Genomic DNA, 21,583 nt, shown 5'->3' on the forward strand with positions numbered 1-21,583 from the left:
TCATCAAGATGAACATTCAGACAAACATTCATACAGATCCCATGAAAAATATGGCCTATAGAGAGGTCACAAGGTTTTTTTATTATTTGACCTACTGACCTAGTTATTGACGGCATATGACCCAGTTTTAAACTTCACCTAGATATCATCAAGATGAACATTTTGACTAATTTTCATGAAGTTCTATTCAATAGTATGGCTTCTAGAGAGGTCACAATGTTTTTCTATTTTTAGACCTACTGACCTAGTTTTTGACCGCAGTTGACCCAGTTTCGAACTTGACCTAGATATCATCAAGATGAACATTCTGACCAACTTTCATAAAGATCCCATGAAAAATGTGACCTCTAGAGAGGTCACAAGCAAAATTTTATGTACGCACGGACGGACGCACGGACGACGGACGCTGCGCGATCACAAAAGCTCACCTTGTCACAAAGTGACATGTGAGCTAAAAAGTGTATGAGGAGTTGAACACACCAGATTTCATCACTATGGCCTATTGTGTGAAATTAAGAAAAGGCCATAATACTAGACAAGTATGCCCACGAGTAGCTTCTATTCCGTCTAAACAGCTGATCGCATGTACTGACTTGCTGCCGTTTGACTGAGGCCCGATAGGGGTAGCCCAATTCAGAGCTCTATGTATAGATCTAGCTCACGAGCAGAATGTCGGGCCCGCAAGCTGTCTAAGTATGAACCTGACCTTAGACCTAGGGACCTGGTTCTTGCGCAGGACACTCCGTCTCATAATGGTGAACATTCATGCCAAGTTACATCAAAATCCCACCATGCATGAAGAAGAAATGCTCCGGACAAACTTCAATATGACATTTGACCTCCAACTGTGACCTTGACGTTTGAGATAGGAACATGGGGTTTGCGCATGTCAATCCTTCTTATTGAGGTAAACATTCATGCCAAATATAAACAAGATTGGTCCATGCATGTCAAAGTTATGGTCCGGACAAACTCGTACGGACGCACGGACGTGAAAAGTTTGAGGTAAACCAGGTAAGTAATGTGGGAAGAGTTGGAAAGACGTACGGACGGACGGACGGACGGACACCAGCAACGTTATATGTCCCCACGTAAGTGTGGGAGCAGAAAGAGGGAACATAACTCATGTCAAAGTCACAATATATACATCAACTTGTGTGCCCATAATTATTAAACGAAAGCAGTAGAAACTAGAAGATGCTTTTGTAGAAAAGCACATGTCTCCCCCAAAGCATTGTAGTAATAGGCAAGAGGGGACAGAAGCTAAGAAGTCAAAGAGACACTGATTGTTCGCTTAGTGACTGAAATGAAAAAGGGATCATATACTCGGCATGTCCAATCATTCCATGAAATTTAAACGTTCTGGGTGGTGAATTGATTCTCAAGTTATGAATCGGAAACGGGTTTTCATGTTCTGGACCCTGTGACCTTGATCTCTGAAAGAATGGCCCAAAGATGAATAGGGGTCGTCTACTAGGTGTGAAGCTTCAACGTTCTAGGTCGTTGTTCTCAAGTTATGGATCGGAAACGGTTTTCCATGTTCTGGTCCCTCGGAAATGGTTTTCCATGTTCTGGTTCTGTGACCTTGACCTTTGATCGAGTTATCCTAGAAATAAATGGGTCATCAACTGCCAGTCCTATCATCCTACGAAGTTTGTTTGAAGGTTCCGGGTCAAATGATTCTTAAGCTATTGAACGGAAACGGTTTTCCATGTTCAGGCCCCTGTTACCTTGGCCTTCAATCAAATGACACCAAAATTATAAGAGGTCATCCACTCTGCATGTCCAACCATGCTATGAAGTTTCAACATTACTGGTCAAATGGTTCTCCAGTTATATACTCTATAAGCCCTAAAATATTACCCTATAAAGTTTGAAGGTTCTAGGTCAGGTGGCTCTCCACTTAATGATTGGAAACTGTTTTCAATGTTCTGGACCCTGTAACCTTGACCTTTTATCAAATGGCATCAAAATCAGGAAGGGTCATCTACTGTTCATATCTAATCATCCAATGAAGTTTCAACATTCTAGGTCAAGTTTTTCTCAAGTTAATGATCGGAAACGGTTTTTCATGCTCGGGACCTTGTAACCTTTGACCAAGTGAACCCAAGTTCAATAGGAGTCATCTACTCTGCATGTCCAATCATCCGATGAGTCCAATCGCCCTAAGAAGTTTCAACATTCTGGGTCTAGTGGTTTTCAAGCAATTGATCGGAAACGGTTTTTCATGTTCTGGACCCTGTGACATTGATCCGATCAAGTGACCCCAAAATCAATTTTGGACATCTAACCCGCATGTCCAATCATCCTTTGAAGTTTCAACATACTTGGTCAAGTGGTTCTCACGTTACTAACTGGAAACGAGTTTCCATGTTCTGGCCACTGTGACCTTGACCTTTGAGCAAGTGACGCTAAAATCAATTGTGGATATCTACTTTTTATGTCCAATCATCCTTTAAGTTTCAACATTCGGTCGAGTGGTTCTCAAGTTATTGAACGGAAATGGTTTTCCATGTTCAGGCCCCTTTGATGGAGTGACCCCTAAAGCAAACGTAAGCCTTGTCATCCTATGAAGTTGTAAGTTTAGGTAAAATGGTTTTCCAGTTCTCGATCGGAAATGAAGTGTAACGAACGGATGGACAGACGGACATTAAAGGCAAAAACAATGTGACTCCCCTAGCGACTGCATGGGGGAGGTTATAATTACTAAAATGGGCAGTGAATAAAAGGTTTTAAAAGGAATAAACTTCACACATTGGACAAATGAAATTGTTTCTTTATTTTTTCTTTTTTCTTCAGTAATAACCTATTAGATACAGGAAAATACCAAGCAATGTCTGAACGCTACTGGTCGAAAATTCAAAGTTTCAGTGCATGACGTTTTAAAAATAGCGTTTGTTTGTATCGAAGAAATTTTACACCCATCAGACATAAATATTTCATTATCAATTAATCTAATTGATCAATTAATCTCGCCGACTACCTTAAATAAACACATGGCGATACCTTTCCAATATGACATCGGATCTTTCCCAGGACATATTGACATGTATCAACAATGTAATGATATTTTGCAAACATTAGCACAAGCTTAAAAATGTGTTCCGCCTAAAATGGATTTGTTTACAGAAACGAATCAATTAACAATGATTAAATGAAAACACTTGAAATCTAATGATCAGATGTAGTCAAGAAAGCGGTGGCGTTAAGTGGCAAAGGCATACAGAGGCTGTCTCTGAAATACAATAGTTATATCGGGAAATGGACCAAATTCAATTAATATGACAAGAAAATGGAAATGCATTTGAGCCGCGCCATGAGAAAACCAACATAGTGCATTTGCGACCAGCATTGATCCATGATGTTCGCTAACAGCTTCTCTAATTGAAATAGGTTTTGAAAGCAGGTCTGGATCCATGCTGGTCGCAAACGCATTATGTTGGTTTTGTCATGGTGCGGCTCATTTCTATATTGTCTATTATTTAGCCTGTTTGACGTTGAATCACTGTTCATTTAGTACTTGCGGTGATATTAAATATGCTTGATTAATTCATAATGCTGACATAATCGGTACATAATGCCGGCATGTTGAAACAAGATATATCTTTAAAAAGGGTACTGCGTTGTTTACATAAGAAATACATTACTTCTTTAGAATATTATGACGCTTTACAAGAGAGATCGAATATTCCTGTGCAATTCTAAACTAAACTGCATCTCAAACACTTTTCAGACTTACCGACCCCTACCCCATTGTACATCTTACACCAAATTCAAGGCAAATGCCGGCGAAAAAAAAATCGCAACAAGTACAATCTGTTTAGTTAAATCATATTTTAATTATTTAGCATTTATTTTTGGCATCAATTTTGATTGAAAGAAATATTCGAAAAAACACTCTTCAAATTGGCGGATATCCTGAAAGAAAAAAAAAACGCTCGTACATTCTTAATGCCTTTGGGGACTTACTTAAAAGTACTCTAAGTATTGAAATAGTAAAGACAAATATTTGAAAGGAAGAAGTATGTTCTTCATGGATATTTTGATATCTCAATTTTATTGTATTGTCACTAACAGGTTTCGTCATTGAACGGCCCATATCTAAAAATGCAAGAAAAAAAAATCTACCTTTCCAATATGAAACTGGAATTCCGCGGAAACTTCGGCAAATACAGTAATTGTGATATTCTGCAAACATTTGTAAAAAACTTAAAAATGTGTTTCGCCGAATAAAGATCTGTTTACAGAAGCAATTCTATTAACAATGATTGAATGGAAACACTTGAGTACGAATAATCAAACATACTCGGAAAATCGGGCGTTAAGTGGTTATGGCATAACAGGGAAATCTCTGGAATAGAATAATTCTATCAGGAAAGGATAATGATTAAGTTAATATGACAGGAAAATGGCAATTTACTTCTATAAAGGGTATTTGAGCCGTGCCATGAGAAAACCAACATAGTGGGTTTGCAACCAGCATGGATCCAGATCAGCCTGCGCATCTGCGCAGTCTGGTCAGGATCCATGCTGTTCGCTAACAGTTTCTCCAATTCCAATAGGCTTTAAAAGCGAACAGCATGGATCCTGACCAGACTGCGCGGATGCGCAAGCTGGTCTGGATCCATGCTGGTCGCAAACCCACTATGTTGGTTTTCTCATGGCACGGCTCATTTTATGCTCATTTATCGTGTGAGACGTTCCAATATTCGCTTCATGTTGTATTTATGCTATATCAAATTATGTCGATATCAACAATGTTGGCCCAACAAAATGCACATCTCATAGACTGACGCACGCAAGTTTTCTACTATATTTGAACACAGAAACCGTTATCGAGGGTGATGTACCAAAGAGGGGTACATTGCCGTTTGGAATCCAATAACCTTAATAATGACAAGATCCTTCCTGATTTTCTAGGATCAACATTCCATAACATAATAACATTTAAATCTGCTAGTGGGACATGACGTCTATAAAACACTGAAATTTGGACTGTATGGAAAGAAAAAAGCGTTTATTTTCGTACAAATAACATCGGTGTAATAATATCAAGGACGGCCCTTTCCGCGAGGTTTCACGCAAATCTGATGTCATTCACAAAAAAAACCCAAAAAACATGAACATAAAAAAGGCGTCGTTCGAAAAATCTTTCAAAATTGGACGCCAAAATTTCAAAAAGAACATTAAATTATAGCTTAAACTATTTTTTCTGGCGGTAAAGAACACAACTGAATCGACCCGATACATGTTTTGTTTTAATGGATTTAACGATATTTTGAATAAAACCAGAAACAGTTATTGTATTTCTATTGGATTTATTAAAATGTTTGAATTTTCTGATAATCCTTGAAAGCAAACCGCTTTTTTTGTAGCAAGTGTAAAAATGTAATTATAAGAACTGAATGCTATTTTAGCGTTCATACAGTTATAAACCACATTAGGACTTCTTGTTACTCATCACGATTCATGGATTTGCAAGAAGTCCCGATGTGGTTTTTACCCGTATGGCATTTTATTTTTGAAGATACTTCTATCTTAGTATGACAATGGTATGTGAATACAACAAAATACTGTCAATGGGAGGCTTAATATGATAAAACAACGGTAGGCTGGTTAGTAGCCTGGCTCCCTGGCTGCATGGTTATTTTTTAATATAAATACTGCAAGCAAAATAAGAAAATCTTTAGCCTCTAAAATAGCACATTTTATCTGATGGCTGAACCATACCAGGGGCAATAAAAAAAGTCAATGAAGAAACAACCTGCTGGAGTTACTTCCCTCTCAATGAATAAACATATATATGTAAAACAAACATAGGGACGGGAGCCAGTCTAGCTGATTAGATATACTGCTAATTTACATTGTGTCAGTGGAGGTAACTTCAATATTATACTTTATTTTTCATTAAATTGGATAAGATACTCATTATATGTTTACCAATGTGGATGGGGGAGGGAGGGGAAATTCATTTAGAGGTAAATTTGATAATCTGCTTTTATTTTTATCTTCCAAAGGGAGGAGAAAATGATAGAATTGTTTTATTTATAGGTAAATACTCGAATTAAAATCTGCGTATGGGAGATAAATTTTAACTAATAGTAAACTAAATGGTATCCTAACATATATTTTATTTACTTATAACAATCTGCAAATGTTAGGGGAATTTGATAATTTTCTTAACTTAAGATTTGTTAAACAAGAAAAGAACTGGTAGCAATGTATTATGAAACGTTCGCAATATCGCTCTGCATTAAATGTAAACATATTATATATTTTCTATTCAAAAAATATGATCAAATTGAAGGAGTGCTCTCTTTAATGTTCTTATTTCCCAAGAAAAAGCAGTACTCCGAAACAGTCTTTTCATTCTTTCGTTATAAACCAGAAAAGAAAAAATATATATATTAAAAGTTATCCCATCGCAAAACGTTTATTGGCAATAAATATGACTCCGTGCCTTGCTGTCGTAATTAACCTGTCAAGAATTAATAGAAGTAATGTCAGAAAAACAGGAAAAAATATTCCAATAATTATAGTAGTATGTGATGAGAGAGTTTGGCCCGTGCCGAAGATTATAAACGTCCTTTATTGGAATCTATAGAACGATTTTGTCATCATATTTCTATATAGAGAGGTTTATTTTGGTACCGATAACTTATTCATCCGAAATGAAAAAAAGAAAGAATGGAATTTGAACTTAATCCCTAAACTTATATTGCTAATTGTATGTTTAATTGAGGAGCTTTCAGCTCAAGTCTTAAATAAAATCTTCTTCTTCTTCCTATAGTGGTCATTTTGCCACGATCTACAGCAGTAGATGCTGAGGCAGCGTATAGCTTAAAGAATGTTCTTCATGAATATTTGAGCCGCGCCATGAGAAAACTAACATAGTGCATTTGCGACCAGCATGGATACAGACCAGACTGCGCATCCCCTGGTCAGGATCAATGCTGTTCGCTTTCAAAGACTATTGGAATTCTTGATTCATGCTGGTCGCAAATGCACTATGTTGGTTTTCTCATGGCACGGCTCATTTTGTTATCTCAATTTTGATTTATTGTCATTTACACAGGTTTTGTCACGGAACAGTCCATACTGGTGCATTATCACATCACGAGCGAGTATCTACCTACCGTAAACCAACAGGACGACTTCCTAATATGAAGAATTCAACGCCCTGAGTACAGCTCGAACTCACATCGGTGAGGGGCAAGTGATTCAAAGTCTGCAACCGTAACCACTCGGCCACGGAAGCCCCTAGTATCAGCGTTAATATATTTCTGGTCGGTCTTTATCTCTCATTAACCTCTCATTTACCAAGTTTGTTTTATTATCATTATTATTTTCTTTTTCTTTTGTTCATCGGTCTAAGGAATCTCCTTATAGAATTCATTTGATAGAAGCCGACTGTAAATTATAATCTTTTCATCATGGTTTTATCACCTTGCTTTGTCAAATTTTGTCACCAGTTTCCATGATCTGTCATTTTGTTTGCTAGTTTCTTTATATACATGTAAATAACCTTAAACGTCTGTATATACTAGTATTTGGATTTATTACATTACAATTAATTCCATATAAATAGCTGAAATTGCAAATGATTTGTTTAGCTCATTTAAGTCACGTTTATGGGTTGATTTCATTTTAGTTCATTGTTCCCAGAATTTGGTTTTATGGTAAAATGAATAGTTTATTTCTAGTTTGTAAAGAAAACCATAAAGAGAACCGTTACATATGAAAAGTTTTATAGTAAAATTAAATCACTGATGTCCTGAACAGGACAAAATGTTTCAGGGTAGAATGTATTGTTACAATAACCTATGGATATATAGACAGGATCAAATTATATGTCATGTTGTCCAAATAATGTTGACAGTATTTGAAAATGAATTGCTGATTTTCCCCCAATTTTCTTTTCAAACTTAACTGGAAGCTAGCTTTATCATGAATGGTAATAACTGAAAAAAATAAACGATACAAAAGTTATTTACCTTGAAAGCCAAATAACGGCTGATATTGGATTCCCGATAAGGCCAATGATGTACCATATAGGGGAGACAATCCGATCAATAAGGATAATCTGCGGCGCTGTTATCTCTAGGATCTCTGTAATACTCATGCAGAAGAAGGGGTTTGTCATGTTGGACATATTGCAATTCATGGCCTCTGCAGGCGTGGGGCTGCTTGTGTTGTTCATGTTTAGTCTGAAATATATATAAAAATGTAACTACTTAAATTTGGGGTAAATAAGTGCTGAGGACATTGTAAAGAAACACTGTTAACAGAATACATGAATACAAATGATTATACTCCCACGAAAGTTTGTTTTGAATCGGTGATCATGTAATATCATATGTCTGAAGCAGAAATGCATCCCTTTTACATCTAAGTTACAACCACCTACTAATGAAACAAAATCTTCCCTCTATTGTGTTATGTTCTACCAGCTATTCTCATCTGCAAACAATTGAAAAATTAAAACAAAATTGCGCAGTAATATATACAAAATTTATTATTTAAATGAAGTATATTGTGAATTTCGCAATGCATAAAATGACGCAAATAAAACATATAACAGACTGCTCATATAACATAGTATTTTTCCTATGCTTCACGTCTCATCAATATACAAATATTCATTTTCTACATTTACAACCCAACATAAAAATGATCATACGGGTTTAAAATATTCTTCATCTCCGTTGATAGTCTTCATCTGCATTTAAAACTTCGATGATAATTTCCATTTGTTTAAAGATATACTACGCGCCCTTCTTTGGCTTAGGTATTCTATCATAAGATATTGATTTACATCTAGAAATTCCTCATCAAATATATCTAACTAGACTTTAACTGTGTGTGTGTGTGTGTGTGTGTGTGGAGCTGCACTCACAATTAACAGCTCTTTTCAAAAAAAACTTCCAGTTTTTTATTGGCATTACATATTCATATTGTGTTTATTTATGTTTATTCAGTATTTACATCGATACTGTTTAGTAATTGTTCATATTTTCAAATTTGAAAAGATAATATATCTTTAAGTTAGTATCAGGCTCACGAACGATTTTAACTCTAGCTGAATACTTCGCCTTACCAACTATAACGACTTTACAAATTATTTTTACATTTGTGGAAGCTTTTAAACACAACCATGCGGATTAAATCTCATGTACCTAGAAGCCACTTGTATTAGCCAGTAATAATAATTTGCCAATATTGAAACATGCTAGAATTCGACTATTTTCTTTATCCATATTTATATCTTGGTATTACTCCGTTGAGTATTGATTAGCCTTGATTGCTTATAAGATATATACTTATTCTAGATTATGTTTCAACTGAAATGGAACCCCTGCTAGTACCATCGTCCATGTAAAAATGTTTTCGACATTACAATTTGGGCTGAATCTCGCCTGGAATAAATTGTCAATTAGGTGGTTACGCATAGGCTATTAGGCTCTTCGGAAGTGTTTCGTGAGCTAGAAAATGTACACAAGAGGAACAACTTCACTTTTGACATTGGGATTTCTATTTAATTTTTCATTCGCTATACAATTTATGTACATTGTGTTGTCATTCCTTGAAATGGATATTATTCTCTGTATAAAAATAATGTTATGTGAAAACTATACCACTGTGAGCGTTTTCCTGTTAAGGTAGTAGACGGGAAATGAAAATCAAGTAATCTCCGTTCCATTATGTAATTTCCACATGTGCTTTCGGCATTCTCCTGTGTGACCTGAAAGCCAGGCGTCCGTATGACCTACATTATTGTCCGAAGAATGCCGAAACGCCATACACAAATACGTAATCGCACGGAAATTACCGATTGCAATTACGGATTCACTACGGTAACCTTCACAACAATTCTTTGTTTAATTCATGCAGTGTTCATGTTTTCGTTGTAATGGTAATATATCTGTCACCGTTACACTTATAACGAGATGTTTTTGAGAACTTGTCATTGCTAAAACACTAACCTGTCTTATGTCATAATTCACTAGATTGAAAAGAATGCTAGATATAAATATGTATCTTCACATTCGGGCCCAGATGCAGTAGTGAAACACAAAACGTTTTTCTTTTACATAGTCAATTCAAATATTTCAGGACGGTATAACTGTACCCTAATGATTCAATATAATAGCCGTCGTTTATTTAATTACTATAACATACATACAATATTTCGCCAACTCCGGCGATTTTAGAATATGCGACTAAGCAAACAAATGCGTTTCCTATAATATTACTCATATATTTTCAATTTTATTATCAAGAAGCCATTTTTTATGCTTGAAGCAGCTTCACAGTTAGTGTAAACTGAATTTTGTCTGAAAAAGATTCGTTAGATTACATTAGTGAAGAGTTGATTTACATATTTACACATTTACATACCATCTCAAAATTATTTAAAATTTACGAAACAAAGAAAACAGGGATTCCTAAATTCTTACTGTTTTGCTAGTATGCTAGGAGTCCAGCCAGAAATATCTTAAATCACGCACATGTGACTTTAATCTGCGTTCCATTTGTCCGCATTAATGAAGAAGTAAAATTCCATTTACAGAAACTGCCTTTATCCGTGAATAAGTATAATTCCCCTTAAAACTGAAGAGTATAAATATTTTCCATAAACTGCCCAAAGAGAAAAACGGGAATGCATATCAATGTAATCACACATAATGTATGGCCCACACGCTTATGTGAAACATCATATCCTTGTTAATTTCAATCATAATCTTTACACTAGTTATTTGACACCGAACTATGCCCAGCAACTATAAAAATAGACTTTAACATCAAAATTGTGTAAAGTATCCGACAGCAGTCGACATGTTTTTCATTGGCGATGAAATTCTAAACATGCTGCAAGAATACTTTTACATCTGTTAATCAAGAATAGCTTTGTATCAATTAGTGAAAGCGGTAATTAATAATGCCAGCAGCATTTGAAGCTTTCATCACAAACAAACTAAATGAATGAGAAAAAATCAAGTAGCTACGCATAGGAATTTCAAAAGCTTTACGCCAAATTAAGAGTAGTTCTTAAGTGCTTCTTGAGCTGCACAGGGGAAATTGCTTTGTGTGGCACTATGTAGGCATGCTCTATACTCGTGTTGTTAATGTCAATTTGATGTATTTGGCGTTGATATTGTTTGACATGTCTGTATTTAAGCAATATGTATTTAAGTGCATGAGTACGGAGTGTTATCGATCTTTTATAGAATGATGCTTTTTTTTTGTCTTAAGACCACATGTCCCAATTTCGGACACAGCATTAGGTCTCAGCATCTATAACGATTAATGTTTTACCCATTGAAATATAACTTTCAATAATTTTGACAGTACCATTAACTGTTTAAAGGGGTGCTTACCACAGAGGTACTGACTGAATAGCGAACAGTGCAGATCATGATCAGACTGCAAGGATGTGCAGGCTGATTATGATCTACAATGGTCGCAAAGGCAGAATCAATTGTGTACAGCATGATAAGTCTCAAGACCACATGACCCGATTTCGTCCATCCATCTATAACGATTAATGTTTCACTCATTGAAATATAACTAATATCCCCTCTACAATCACATTGATTTTACCATGGCAACATTGTTATTCTTTTAAATATACCGGTAATGTAAGTTCAATCAGTTTGCTATATCTTTCTATGCAATGTCATTTCGAGATACGGTGACGTGTCAAATGCAACAGCTTTTGAATATTTGTATGATACTGTATTGACAATTTGTTATAAATCTTATTATTTTGTTTAGCTTCCTGTATCTAGGATCAATCTGTGTACAATTATATTATAGTGATTATTAATGTGTCTCTTATCACTAACGAGACGTTATTGAAAAATTCTCGCTAACAGTGTGGCCTATCGTATGTCATAATTAGTTGTAGTCGATTAATAAACCATGCACCGTCACACTCGAATATTATATGCTAATACATACAGTGAACATCAAGTGACCCAGCCCCGAGTTTATTCAAAATTCTCTTCTTTCGTACTCAAGTTATTTCAAATTTCCCTTCCTCCCGCTACCGAGTTTATGCAAACTTTTCTCTCACCCGCCCCCGAGATTATTAAAAATAACCTCCCTCTATCCGAGTTTATTACTAAAAATTTCCTTTCCCCCGCACCCGAGGTTACTAAAATTCCCCTTCCCCGCCCCCGAACTTATTCAAAATTCCCTTCCCATATCCTGACGTTTATTCACAATTCCACTCCCCGTTCAAAGTTTATTCGAAATTCCATACCCTCGCCCCCGGTTTTATTCAGAATTTCATTTTCCCACCCCTGAGAAAATTCAAAATTTTCCCCCGTCACAGTTTATTCAAAATTTCCTCTCCGTAATTTTAGACACAAGTCCCCTTACCGCGCTCCGAATATATTAAAATTTTCCTTCTCTCATCCCCCGAGTTTATTCAAACTTTAACTGTTCCCGCCCAAAGATCGCCCCCACCCCGCCCCTGTAGAAGCACTCGAGAATATATCAAAGATTCCAAAGTTCTCACTAGCCTTGAAATACATGTTTGCTTATAACTAAAGAGCCTCGCAAAGCATTTGTCTTTCATTCGTTTTTAAGCAATTACAAAGCAAAGCGATGTTAAAATCTAATTCTGCTTACTTAGGAGTAAGATATCGCATCAATGAAACAAACCGACTTACAAAATACATGTATCAGAGATTATGTCCAAAATTCTCCTCTTCAAGGAAAAATGATTCCAATCGAAGTAAAAGTTTCCTTACAATATCCTGTGAAACTAAAACACATGGTCAGTATAAATCACTCATTTATGTGGTCCAAACGCTTATCCTAAAATGATTATTGCACAAATTGCTTGACATTTATATGACAATGAACTAATTAGCACCATTAGCAGCTATAAATTAAAACAGAGAACCCGATAGCTGTCAGCATCATGTTCTCATTGCCGATAAAACTCTAACGGACACTATAAAATGTTCGACCCGTTGAAAGACGATCTTTTATCCATTGCCTGTACGAAATTTTACAGCTGTAAAAGACATGTATTTTTGTTCAAAGTAGCAGTCATGCTTATTCCAAATTTACACCTGTAGATTTTATATAACAATATTGATTTTACAGCTGTAGATTTCAATTTACAGCTGTCAAACGACTGTAAAACAGTTCGAAATAAGCAAAGGAGCTACACCTATAAAAAAAGTTACAGCTGTAAAAATGAAAAAAGTTACAGCTGTAAAAATGCCCAAAAGTTACAGCTGTAGAAATATTATAGGTGTTGAAATAGAGGGCATTATTTTAAGGAACGAAAGTAGAGATGCAAAAAGTTTTAGGATGAATTGCAATTCTCTAGATAAGGTAGCAATTACTATGAAAATGGCAAAATAAATGATCTAGTGCGTAAAGTATGTATGGTATGATTACAGTATAGCAATAGCAAAATTCAAGAGTAGGATACAAAGTAGAACATACGCAGATGTTGTTTATAAAACTTTCTTTGTCAGTCATGAAAACATATGACAATCTTGTAATTATTTCTTTTAATCTTATCGGCCTCCAGTACAGAGTAAATAGTTAATGTATGTACATGTCCTTTTACAACTATAATAGATAATTAAACATCTGTACTTACTCTATACCCCTTTAAATTCCAAAATTTTACAAGATGTGATGTCTGTGTGAATTTCAGTTATATCCCGCCAAAATGCATTAAAGATGGCTGACAATACTCATGTTTCCCTCCAAAAATGTTACAGCTGTCATTTTGAGACATTACCATTTTACAGCTGTAACTTTCAACAGTAAAATTTTTACAGCTGTAAATTGAGACCTTCATATTTTACACCTGAAATTTTCAACTGTATTTCTGATCATTTTTTCACTTACAGGTCTTTTACAGTTGTAATTTCAAAATACAGGTCTTTTACAGACGTTTTACAGCTGTAAAACAGGTCCTTGTTTCGTACAGGTAGTGGCAAAAATGATTAATACAGATTAGGACTCTTCAGCACTTTCTAACCTTTCCATAACAAAACTATTAGTAAAATGTCCGAAAAGACATCTAATGAAGTGACTAATAACATTTTGTATTTAAGGATGTAAGCATTTTTGCGTAATGCTTCTAAAATTATCACAGAGAAAAAGGCAGAGCGAATTGTTATTGAGATACGGAAGTTTCGAGGGAACAAGACAGCGTGTGCTTTTAATCTCATGGCCGCGAGATAGCTATTTCGTCGCCACAAGATAGTAACTCGTTAGTAGCGAGTTAGTAAATCGGGATCAAGAGATAAAAGACTGCACACTTATTACATCTGAGTTTCAATATTCACGACAGCAAACGTGAAGTGCTTCCGTTTGTGTTGGGTATTAACAGGCGTCGATTACAGTTCTATTATAGAGCTAGTTTCCCCGATTAGAAAGACAATGTTTCAAATATAAGATAGACTAGATAAGATTTAACCGAACACTAAAAATAACATTTAACCTGAATTAAAAATGCTGGGAAACAGGATTGGTATGTTTTCTTTACTCATATGTGTATTCCATTATTACCCCGTGGAGTATTAATAAGTCCTAATGGATTAGAAGAAATGAAACATGTTTCCACAAGACCAGCTGGTGTGTCTTGAGCCTGGAATATAGCATCAATTAATTGATCACATACAGGAATTTCATAGGCTTTTATGTCAAATTAAGAACAATTCTGACGTTCCTCTTGTGCTACATACGATTTGACATCGAAAGGACTTTTGCCTACTTTGATTGCTATTAACAATTTGATACATTCTGTGTTGTCATTGCAAATGTCTGTTCTTCTCCAAATAAAAATCAGCTGTTACTCCGTACTTGTCTACTGACTAAATAGACGGACTTTAAGCAATATTTTTTAACAATCAGTGGAGTCTTCTCGACAGTAGGCATTTAAGATATTAGAAAAACTCAACACTGACCTTTCAGTATCGGGCAACGTACATAATTCATGTCACATCATTTTGTTGCGGAACGGGCCCTTCGCTGGTGTTAGAATAACTTGTGGACCAATCCATTTGTAAATGTTTATAACATTCGTATGTCTTGTAACATTAGCAATAAAATACAATTAAATTACAGCAATATATCCTCTTAAGATTAACTTACTGATATATTACACAATTCATGTTATATTAAGAATAAGCTTGTAGTTATAAAGTTAACATCCGTCAGCGCAAGTTTATCCATTGATTTCAATTTTCATTTATTAATAATAGAAACATCTGTAAATATCCATTACATTGACAATGTTAATTGAAAATGTTCAATGATCTGTCAACATTATCTGTCATATGTCATAATCCATTAGCCGTAAATTATGGAGGATAATAAAACATGCACTAGAACAACCGGATATGTGTTATTGTGCATCAAGCACGATAGAGCGGAAATAGGTTCAAATGATACTGAAGTACTTGTTTACATAAGTATTGTCAAATAATTTTGAATGAGATTTCGAAAGCTATGATGGTATTTTCACTATAATTGCCTTCGCTTACTTTGGATTTTTTTAAATATTCAATCTTATCGAGAAATCTTTACACTTTCATTGTTGATTCAGCGTCATAGATAATGCAAATCTATACTCTTGTTTGGGAAATATGCAAACATGTTCTGTACAAAACTATATTATTTTTATTTTATGAAAATGGCTAACAAAATGATTTTCAACACTGAAAAATTTGACAAGAATTGAAAATGTCAGTTTTTTTGTATATAAGAAATTCGTCCACAGATCCTTTATTTCAATACATAGTTTTCATTTAAAATACATATACAAATATTGCCAGGTCATTTGCAATTTTCAGGAAAAATGACTTGATGAAATTTTAGCTAAAACAATTTATTATATAACGTCACCAACAGAAAAAAAAAACAACTTTTTATTTAATATTTCTAAAATGATAGTTGAAATTTACCTTAAATTGATAAGTACTATTATATACAAAAACCATGAGACAAAGCACAAAGAACTCGTGATGTTCCAAACATGTATGCAGTTGCGCATTCCTCACGTCTATGGTCCAAATATTTCTGTTATCGCTAATTCCAAAGACGATCTGTGGACATTTTAGATATGACAACGAGCTATCCAGCGCCATAAGCGGCTGTAAAGAAACCAATAGCGGTACAATAATCTACCAGTGGTTATATAATATTTTTTTACATCTAAGTTACAATCATCTTATGAAACAAAATCTGCCTTCTATTGTGTTATGTTCTACCAGCCATTGTACAAACGATTTTGACTTAGCTGACCACTTCGCCTATCAACGATAACGACTTTACAAATTATTTTTATATTTGTGTTTGACACTGTTTAGATGCGGGGAAACTTGTTAAGAAAAAAATAACTTGAAAGTCGGGACAGATGGACGAAACAGCTATTCAAGCTATTAAACACAACCATCCGGATTAAATCTAATGTACCTAGAAGCCACTTGTATTACCCAGTATTCTATTTCACCCCCTATGATTGTAACATAAGAGATTCTACTTCAGTTCCATTACATACGAATTATTTCAGAGCCAAACGGTTGAAAAGAGCATTTCAAAAATGTAAATATAATAAAAAGTCATAATGACTTATGTGTAGGTCCGTAAAACACGTTCTGATCTCTACGAGCGAATTCAATTAGCTTAATTATGATTCAGCGGTGACATCATAAATGTATGACATAAAGTGTGACGTCATAATGATGTGACGTCATATAAAAGTTAAGCTCGTCATTTATAACACAGGGTCAAGTCGCCTAATTTGATGATTCTGTTCATAATTAGTTTGCGAGCTGTTAGATTACTTATTTATGAATACTACTCAAAATTCTGATAAAAAGAAACAAATATCTATACGTTCCATTGGCTATGCAACACTCTCTAACCATAGGGGGTAAATTGTAACAGCATATGACCCGAATGACGTATTACGCTGAAAATGTAGTACTGTAAAATGCGAATTATTTGCGTTGTTAGAATCGAAATAATAAATATGTTCCAATAATTTTATCAATTAATAAAACATGGGCAGTCGTTTGGATGCGAATAATTGAATCACTCGTGCTACGCACTCGTGATTTAATTATTACGCATCCAAACTCCTGCCCATATTTTATTAACTGATAAAGTATAGGAACAGATTTATTATTTCTTAAATAATAATTACAATTTGCCAATATTGAAACATGCTAGAATTCGATTATTTTCTTTATCCATATTTATATCTTGGAATTACCCCGTGGAGTATTAACTAGCCTTGATTGCATAGAAGATATGTACTTATTCTAGACTATGTTTCAACAGAAATGTTACCCCTGCTAACACCATAGTCCATGTAAAATTGTTTTCGACATTACAATTTGGTCTGACGCTCGCCTGGAATAAGGTGTCAATTAAGTCGTTACGCATAGTAATTATAAAGCTATACGGAAGTGTTTCGCGAGCTAGAAAATGTACACAAGAGGAACAACTTCACTACTGACATTAGGGACTTCTTTTTACTTTTCATTCGCTATTATACGATTTGTGTATACTGTGTTGTCATTCCTTGAAATGGCTATTCTTCTCTGTATAAAACATAATGTTATGTGAAAACTTTACTAAAAGCAATATATTTTTAATTTCATCATTAAGAAGCCATTGTTATGCTTCAAGCAGCTTCACAGTTACTGTAAACTGAATTTTGTCCGAAAAAGATTCGTTTAATTACATTAATGAAGTGTTGATTTACATATTTACACATTTACATACCGTCTCAAAATTATTTAAAATTTACGAAACAAAGGAAACAGGGATTCCTAAATTCTTAGTCTTTGCCAGTATACGAGGAGTCCAGCACGAAATATCTTAAATCGTGGAGATCTCAAAATAGTGTGTGACTTTCATCTGCGTTCCAATTGTCCAAATTAATGAAGAAGTAAAATTCCAGTTAGAGAAACTGACTTTATCCGTAGTAATGTCTGAATCTCTCTTCATAAGTAAAATTCCCCTTAAAGCTGAAGAGTATAAATATTTTCCAAAAACTGCCCAAAGATGAAAACTGGAATGCATCTCTCAAATATCTGTATCAATGTAAATTACACATAATGTATGGCCCACGCGCTTCTGTGGAACATCATATCTTTGTTAATTTGATTATAATCTTTACACAAGTTATTGCCATCGAACTATGCCCAGCAATTATAACTATGTACTAAAACGTCAAAATTGTGTAAAGTATCCGATAGCGGTCGACATGTTTTTCTTGGCGATGAAATTCTAAACATGTTGCAAGAATATTTTTTATCAATTAATCAAGAAGATCTTTTATCAGTTAGTGACAGCGGTAATTAATAATACCAGCAACATTTGAAATTTTCATCACAAACAAACTATAAATGTCAAATTAAGAGTAGTTCTTAAGAGTGCTTCTTGAGCTGCACAGGGGAAATTGCTTCGCTGTGGCATGTAGGCATGCTCTACACTGTCGTATTGTTAGTATTTGGCGTTGATATTGTTTGACATGTCAGTCTATTCTGCTCTGTGTTAATACGTGGTGTTGTTTAACTAAATAGATTAGACTTAAGCAATATGTGTACGGAGTGTTATCGATCTTTTATGTTTTAAAGTATCAACAAAATGATGTATACAGCAGACAAGCAATTGATTCTTTTGTCATAAGATCATATGTCCCGATTTCAGACACAGTATTTGTCTAACCATCTATAACGATTAATGTTTTACTCATTGAAATATAACAAATATTCCCTCCACTGTCACACTGATTTTATCATGGCAACATTGTTATTCTTTAACCCTGACCCTTCTAATTTTCTATAATGTCCTTGTCCATCTTTCAATTTGGACAGTATCATTAACTGTTAAAGGGGTGTATACCAAAGAGGTACTTACTGAATAGCGAAAAGTGCAGATTATGATCAGACTGCACGGATGATCATGGTCTAAACTGGTTGCAAAGGAAGAATCAGTCGTGTACAGCATTATAAGTCTCAAGAACACATGTCCCGGTTTCGTCTAACCATCTATAACGATTAATTTTTACTCATTGAAATATAACTAATATCCCCTCCACAATCACACTGATTTTATCATGGCAACATTGTTGTTCTTTTAAATATACTATACGCTAATATAAGTTCACTCAGTTTGCTATATATCTTTCTATGCAATGTCATTTCGGCATATGGTGACGTCCCAAATGCAACAGCTTTTGAACTCTTGTATGATGCTTGTTATAAATCGTATTTATTTTGTTAAGCTTCATGTAGCTAGGATCAATCTCTGTACAATTGTACTATAGTGATTATTAACGTGTCTCTTATCACTAACGAGACGTATATTGAAAAATACTCGCTAACAGTCTGACCTGTCGTATGTCATAATTAGTCAAATTTGATTAATAAACCATGCAATGTCACACTCGTATATATGCTAATACACAAGGCGAACAAAAAAGTGAAAATCCCGGTATTTTATTCTATCAATACCCAGACATAGTCGTTTACTTAATAATTGTAACAGAAATGTCAACTACAGTATTTTGATATGTAGGCATAGGAAATAAAGATCAATATAATTGCATCTTTACTAATCCTACCAGGTGTTCTGTATTACAAAAGTGCTTCTATTGTGACATTTTGATACAAGCAAAACTGTATTATCTGCACTATTAGTTACTTACTGGTACTTCATTTTATTATTGGCTTGTTGAAAGTTAATTTTTTACCATGTGCAAGTTGACAGAATCATAGGAACCATGTTTTGAGGGGTAAATCAAACACAGATCAATAAATCCTTAATGTTTTTGTTGTGCAAAAAAGTATGATATTGTGTCTAAAACAGTTTTCATTTTCCATTCAATTGTGTAATAGCAAGGGAAGTAAACTAATAGATATCTCTGCTAATAAGTACTAGCCCAAGGCAGGAGTTGTCGTTCTTTGTGGATCACAACTTTAAATTAAAAATTAAAACTTCTGTTATTGATATTAACAAAACTATCATAAACTTCACATTTGTGAAATCATTTTTGGTTATTTCAAGGACTTGGAAATCAATTTCTAGATTTTATTTAATGTATTACTATCATTGAAAATTTTAGGGTCTATCTCTATGATATGCTGATTTAATTATATTCTTCTAAGCAAACAAACCACTGTCTTCGTAAATTTTCGTTTACTATTATCATTCTTTTTTTAAATATCTGCTGGGCCAAATGTATAATTGTTTCACCTATTCTTTTTGTCATCAAGAGAACTCATTTATAATACATTTTACTTTAAGACTCGTGTTATTAAATTAATGATCCAAATACCGTCCTAAAATTATTTAAAATTCTCCATAACACATCTACCGCCCCCGCCCTGAGTTTATTCAAAATTCCCTTTATTCGTACCAGAGTTATTTCAAAATTCCTTTCCCCCCGGCTCCCGAGTTTATGCAAAATTTTCTCTCTCCCACCATTGGGTTTATTGAAAATTCCCTCCCCTATCCGAGTTTATTCAAAATTCCTCCTATCCCCCGCAACCGAGTTTACTAACCTTCCCTGCCCCCGAACTTATTCGAAATCTCCTTCCCCTATCCTGACGTTTATTCAAAATGCCACTCCCCGTTCCGAGTTTATAAAAAAGAATTCCATACCCTCGCCATCGGTTTTATTCAGAATTGCATTTTCCCACCCCTGAGTTAATTCAAAATTTGCCCCCGGTACAGTTTATTCAAAATTTCCCCGCCGTAAGTTTAGACAAAATTCCCCTTCCCGCGCTCCAAGTCTATTAAAAATTTCCTTCTCCCCGCCCCGAATTTATTTAAAATTTATCTGCCCCCGCCCAAAGTTAATTTAATATTCGCCCCGGACCCTGAAAAAGCACCCGAGAATATATAAAAGATTCTACTTGAAATACATGTTTGCTTATAAGTAAGGAGCCTCGCAAAGCAATTGTCTTCCATTGGTTTTTCAAGAAATTACAAAGCAAAGCGATGTTGAAATCTTATCATCGTTATGCTCATAAAGGAATAGAATATCACATCATTGAAACAAACCGACTTACAAATATATCAGAGATTATGTCCAAATTCTTCTCTTCAAGTAAAAAATATTCCAATCGAAATAAAAATTTCCTTACAATGTCCTGTGAAACAAGAACACATGGTCAGTAACAATCACTCATTTATGTGGTCCAAACGCTTATCCTAAAATGATCATTGCACAAATTGCTTGACATTTATATGACAATGAGCTAGCTAGCACCATTAACAGCTATAAACTAAAAAAACCTAAAATGGTACAGAGAATCCGATTACTGTCAGCATCATGTTCTCATTGCCGATGAAACTCTAACGGACACTATAAAATGTTCGACCCGTTTTAAGACGATCTTTTATCCATTAGTGACAAAAATAATCAATACAGCAGGTTTAAGAAAATTAAGGATTGCAGTAGTTTGTTACCTTACCATAACAAAACTATTAGTAAAAATGTCCGAAAAGACACTCATACGTTGCGTAATGCTTCTAAAATTATCACAAAGAAAGCACATCGTTTTCTAATTTAGATACGGAAGCT

General features: G+C 34.7%; 1 protein-coding gene across 10 annotated transcripts in view; it reads right to left on the bottom strand.

Moving 5' to 3' along the window:
- Positions 1-21,583, bottom strand: part of LOC123523153 (neurotensin receptor type 1-like) — a 328,743-nt gene that overhangs the window by 15,452 nt on the left and 291,708 nt on the right. For 7 of the 10 annotated variants that reach the window (XM_045300818.2, XM_053549268.1, XM_045300821.2 and 4 more), the window contains one exon: positions 7,995-8,207. In XM_045300818.2, the coding sequence (XP_045156753.2) occupies positions 7,995-8,200 (206 nt within the window). In that variant the 5' untranslated portion in view covers positions 8,201-8,207. Of the gene's footprint in view, positions 1-7,994; positions 8,208-10,457; positions 10,678-12,677; positions 12,767-14,945; positions 15,356-21,583 lie in introns of those variants that run through there. The other 3 variants (XM_045300819.2, XM_045300824.2, XM_053549269.1) reach the window with 3 other exon arrangements.

The sequence above is a fragment of the Mercenaria mercenaria genome, chromosome 8 (assembly GCF_021730395.1).
Source record: "Mercenaria mercenaria strain notata chromosome 8, MADL_Memer_1, whole genome shotgun sequence".
Classification (NCBI taxonomy): Eukaryota; Metazoa; Mollusca; class Bivalvia; order Venerida; family Veneridae; genus Mercenaria; species Mercenaria mercenaria.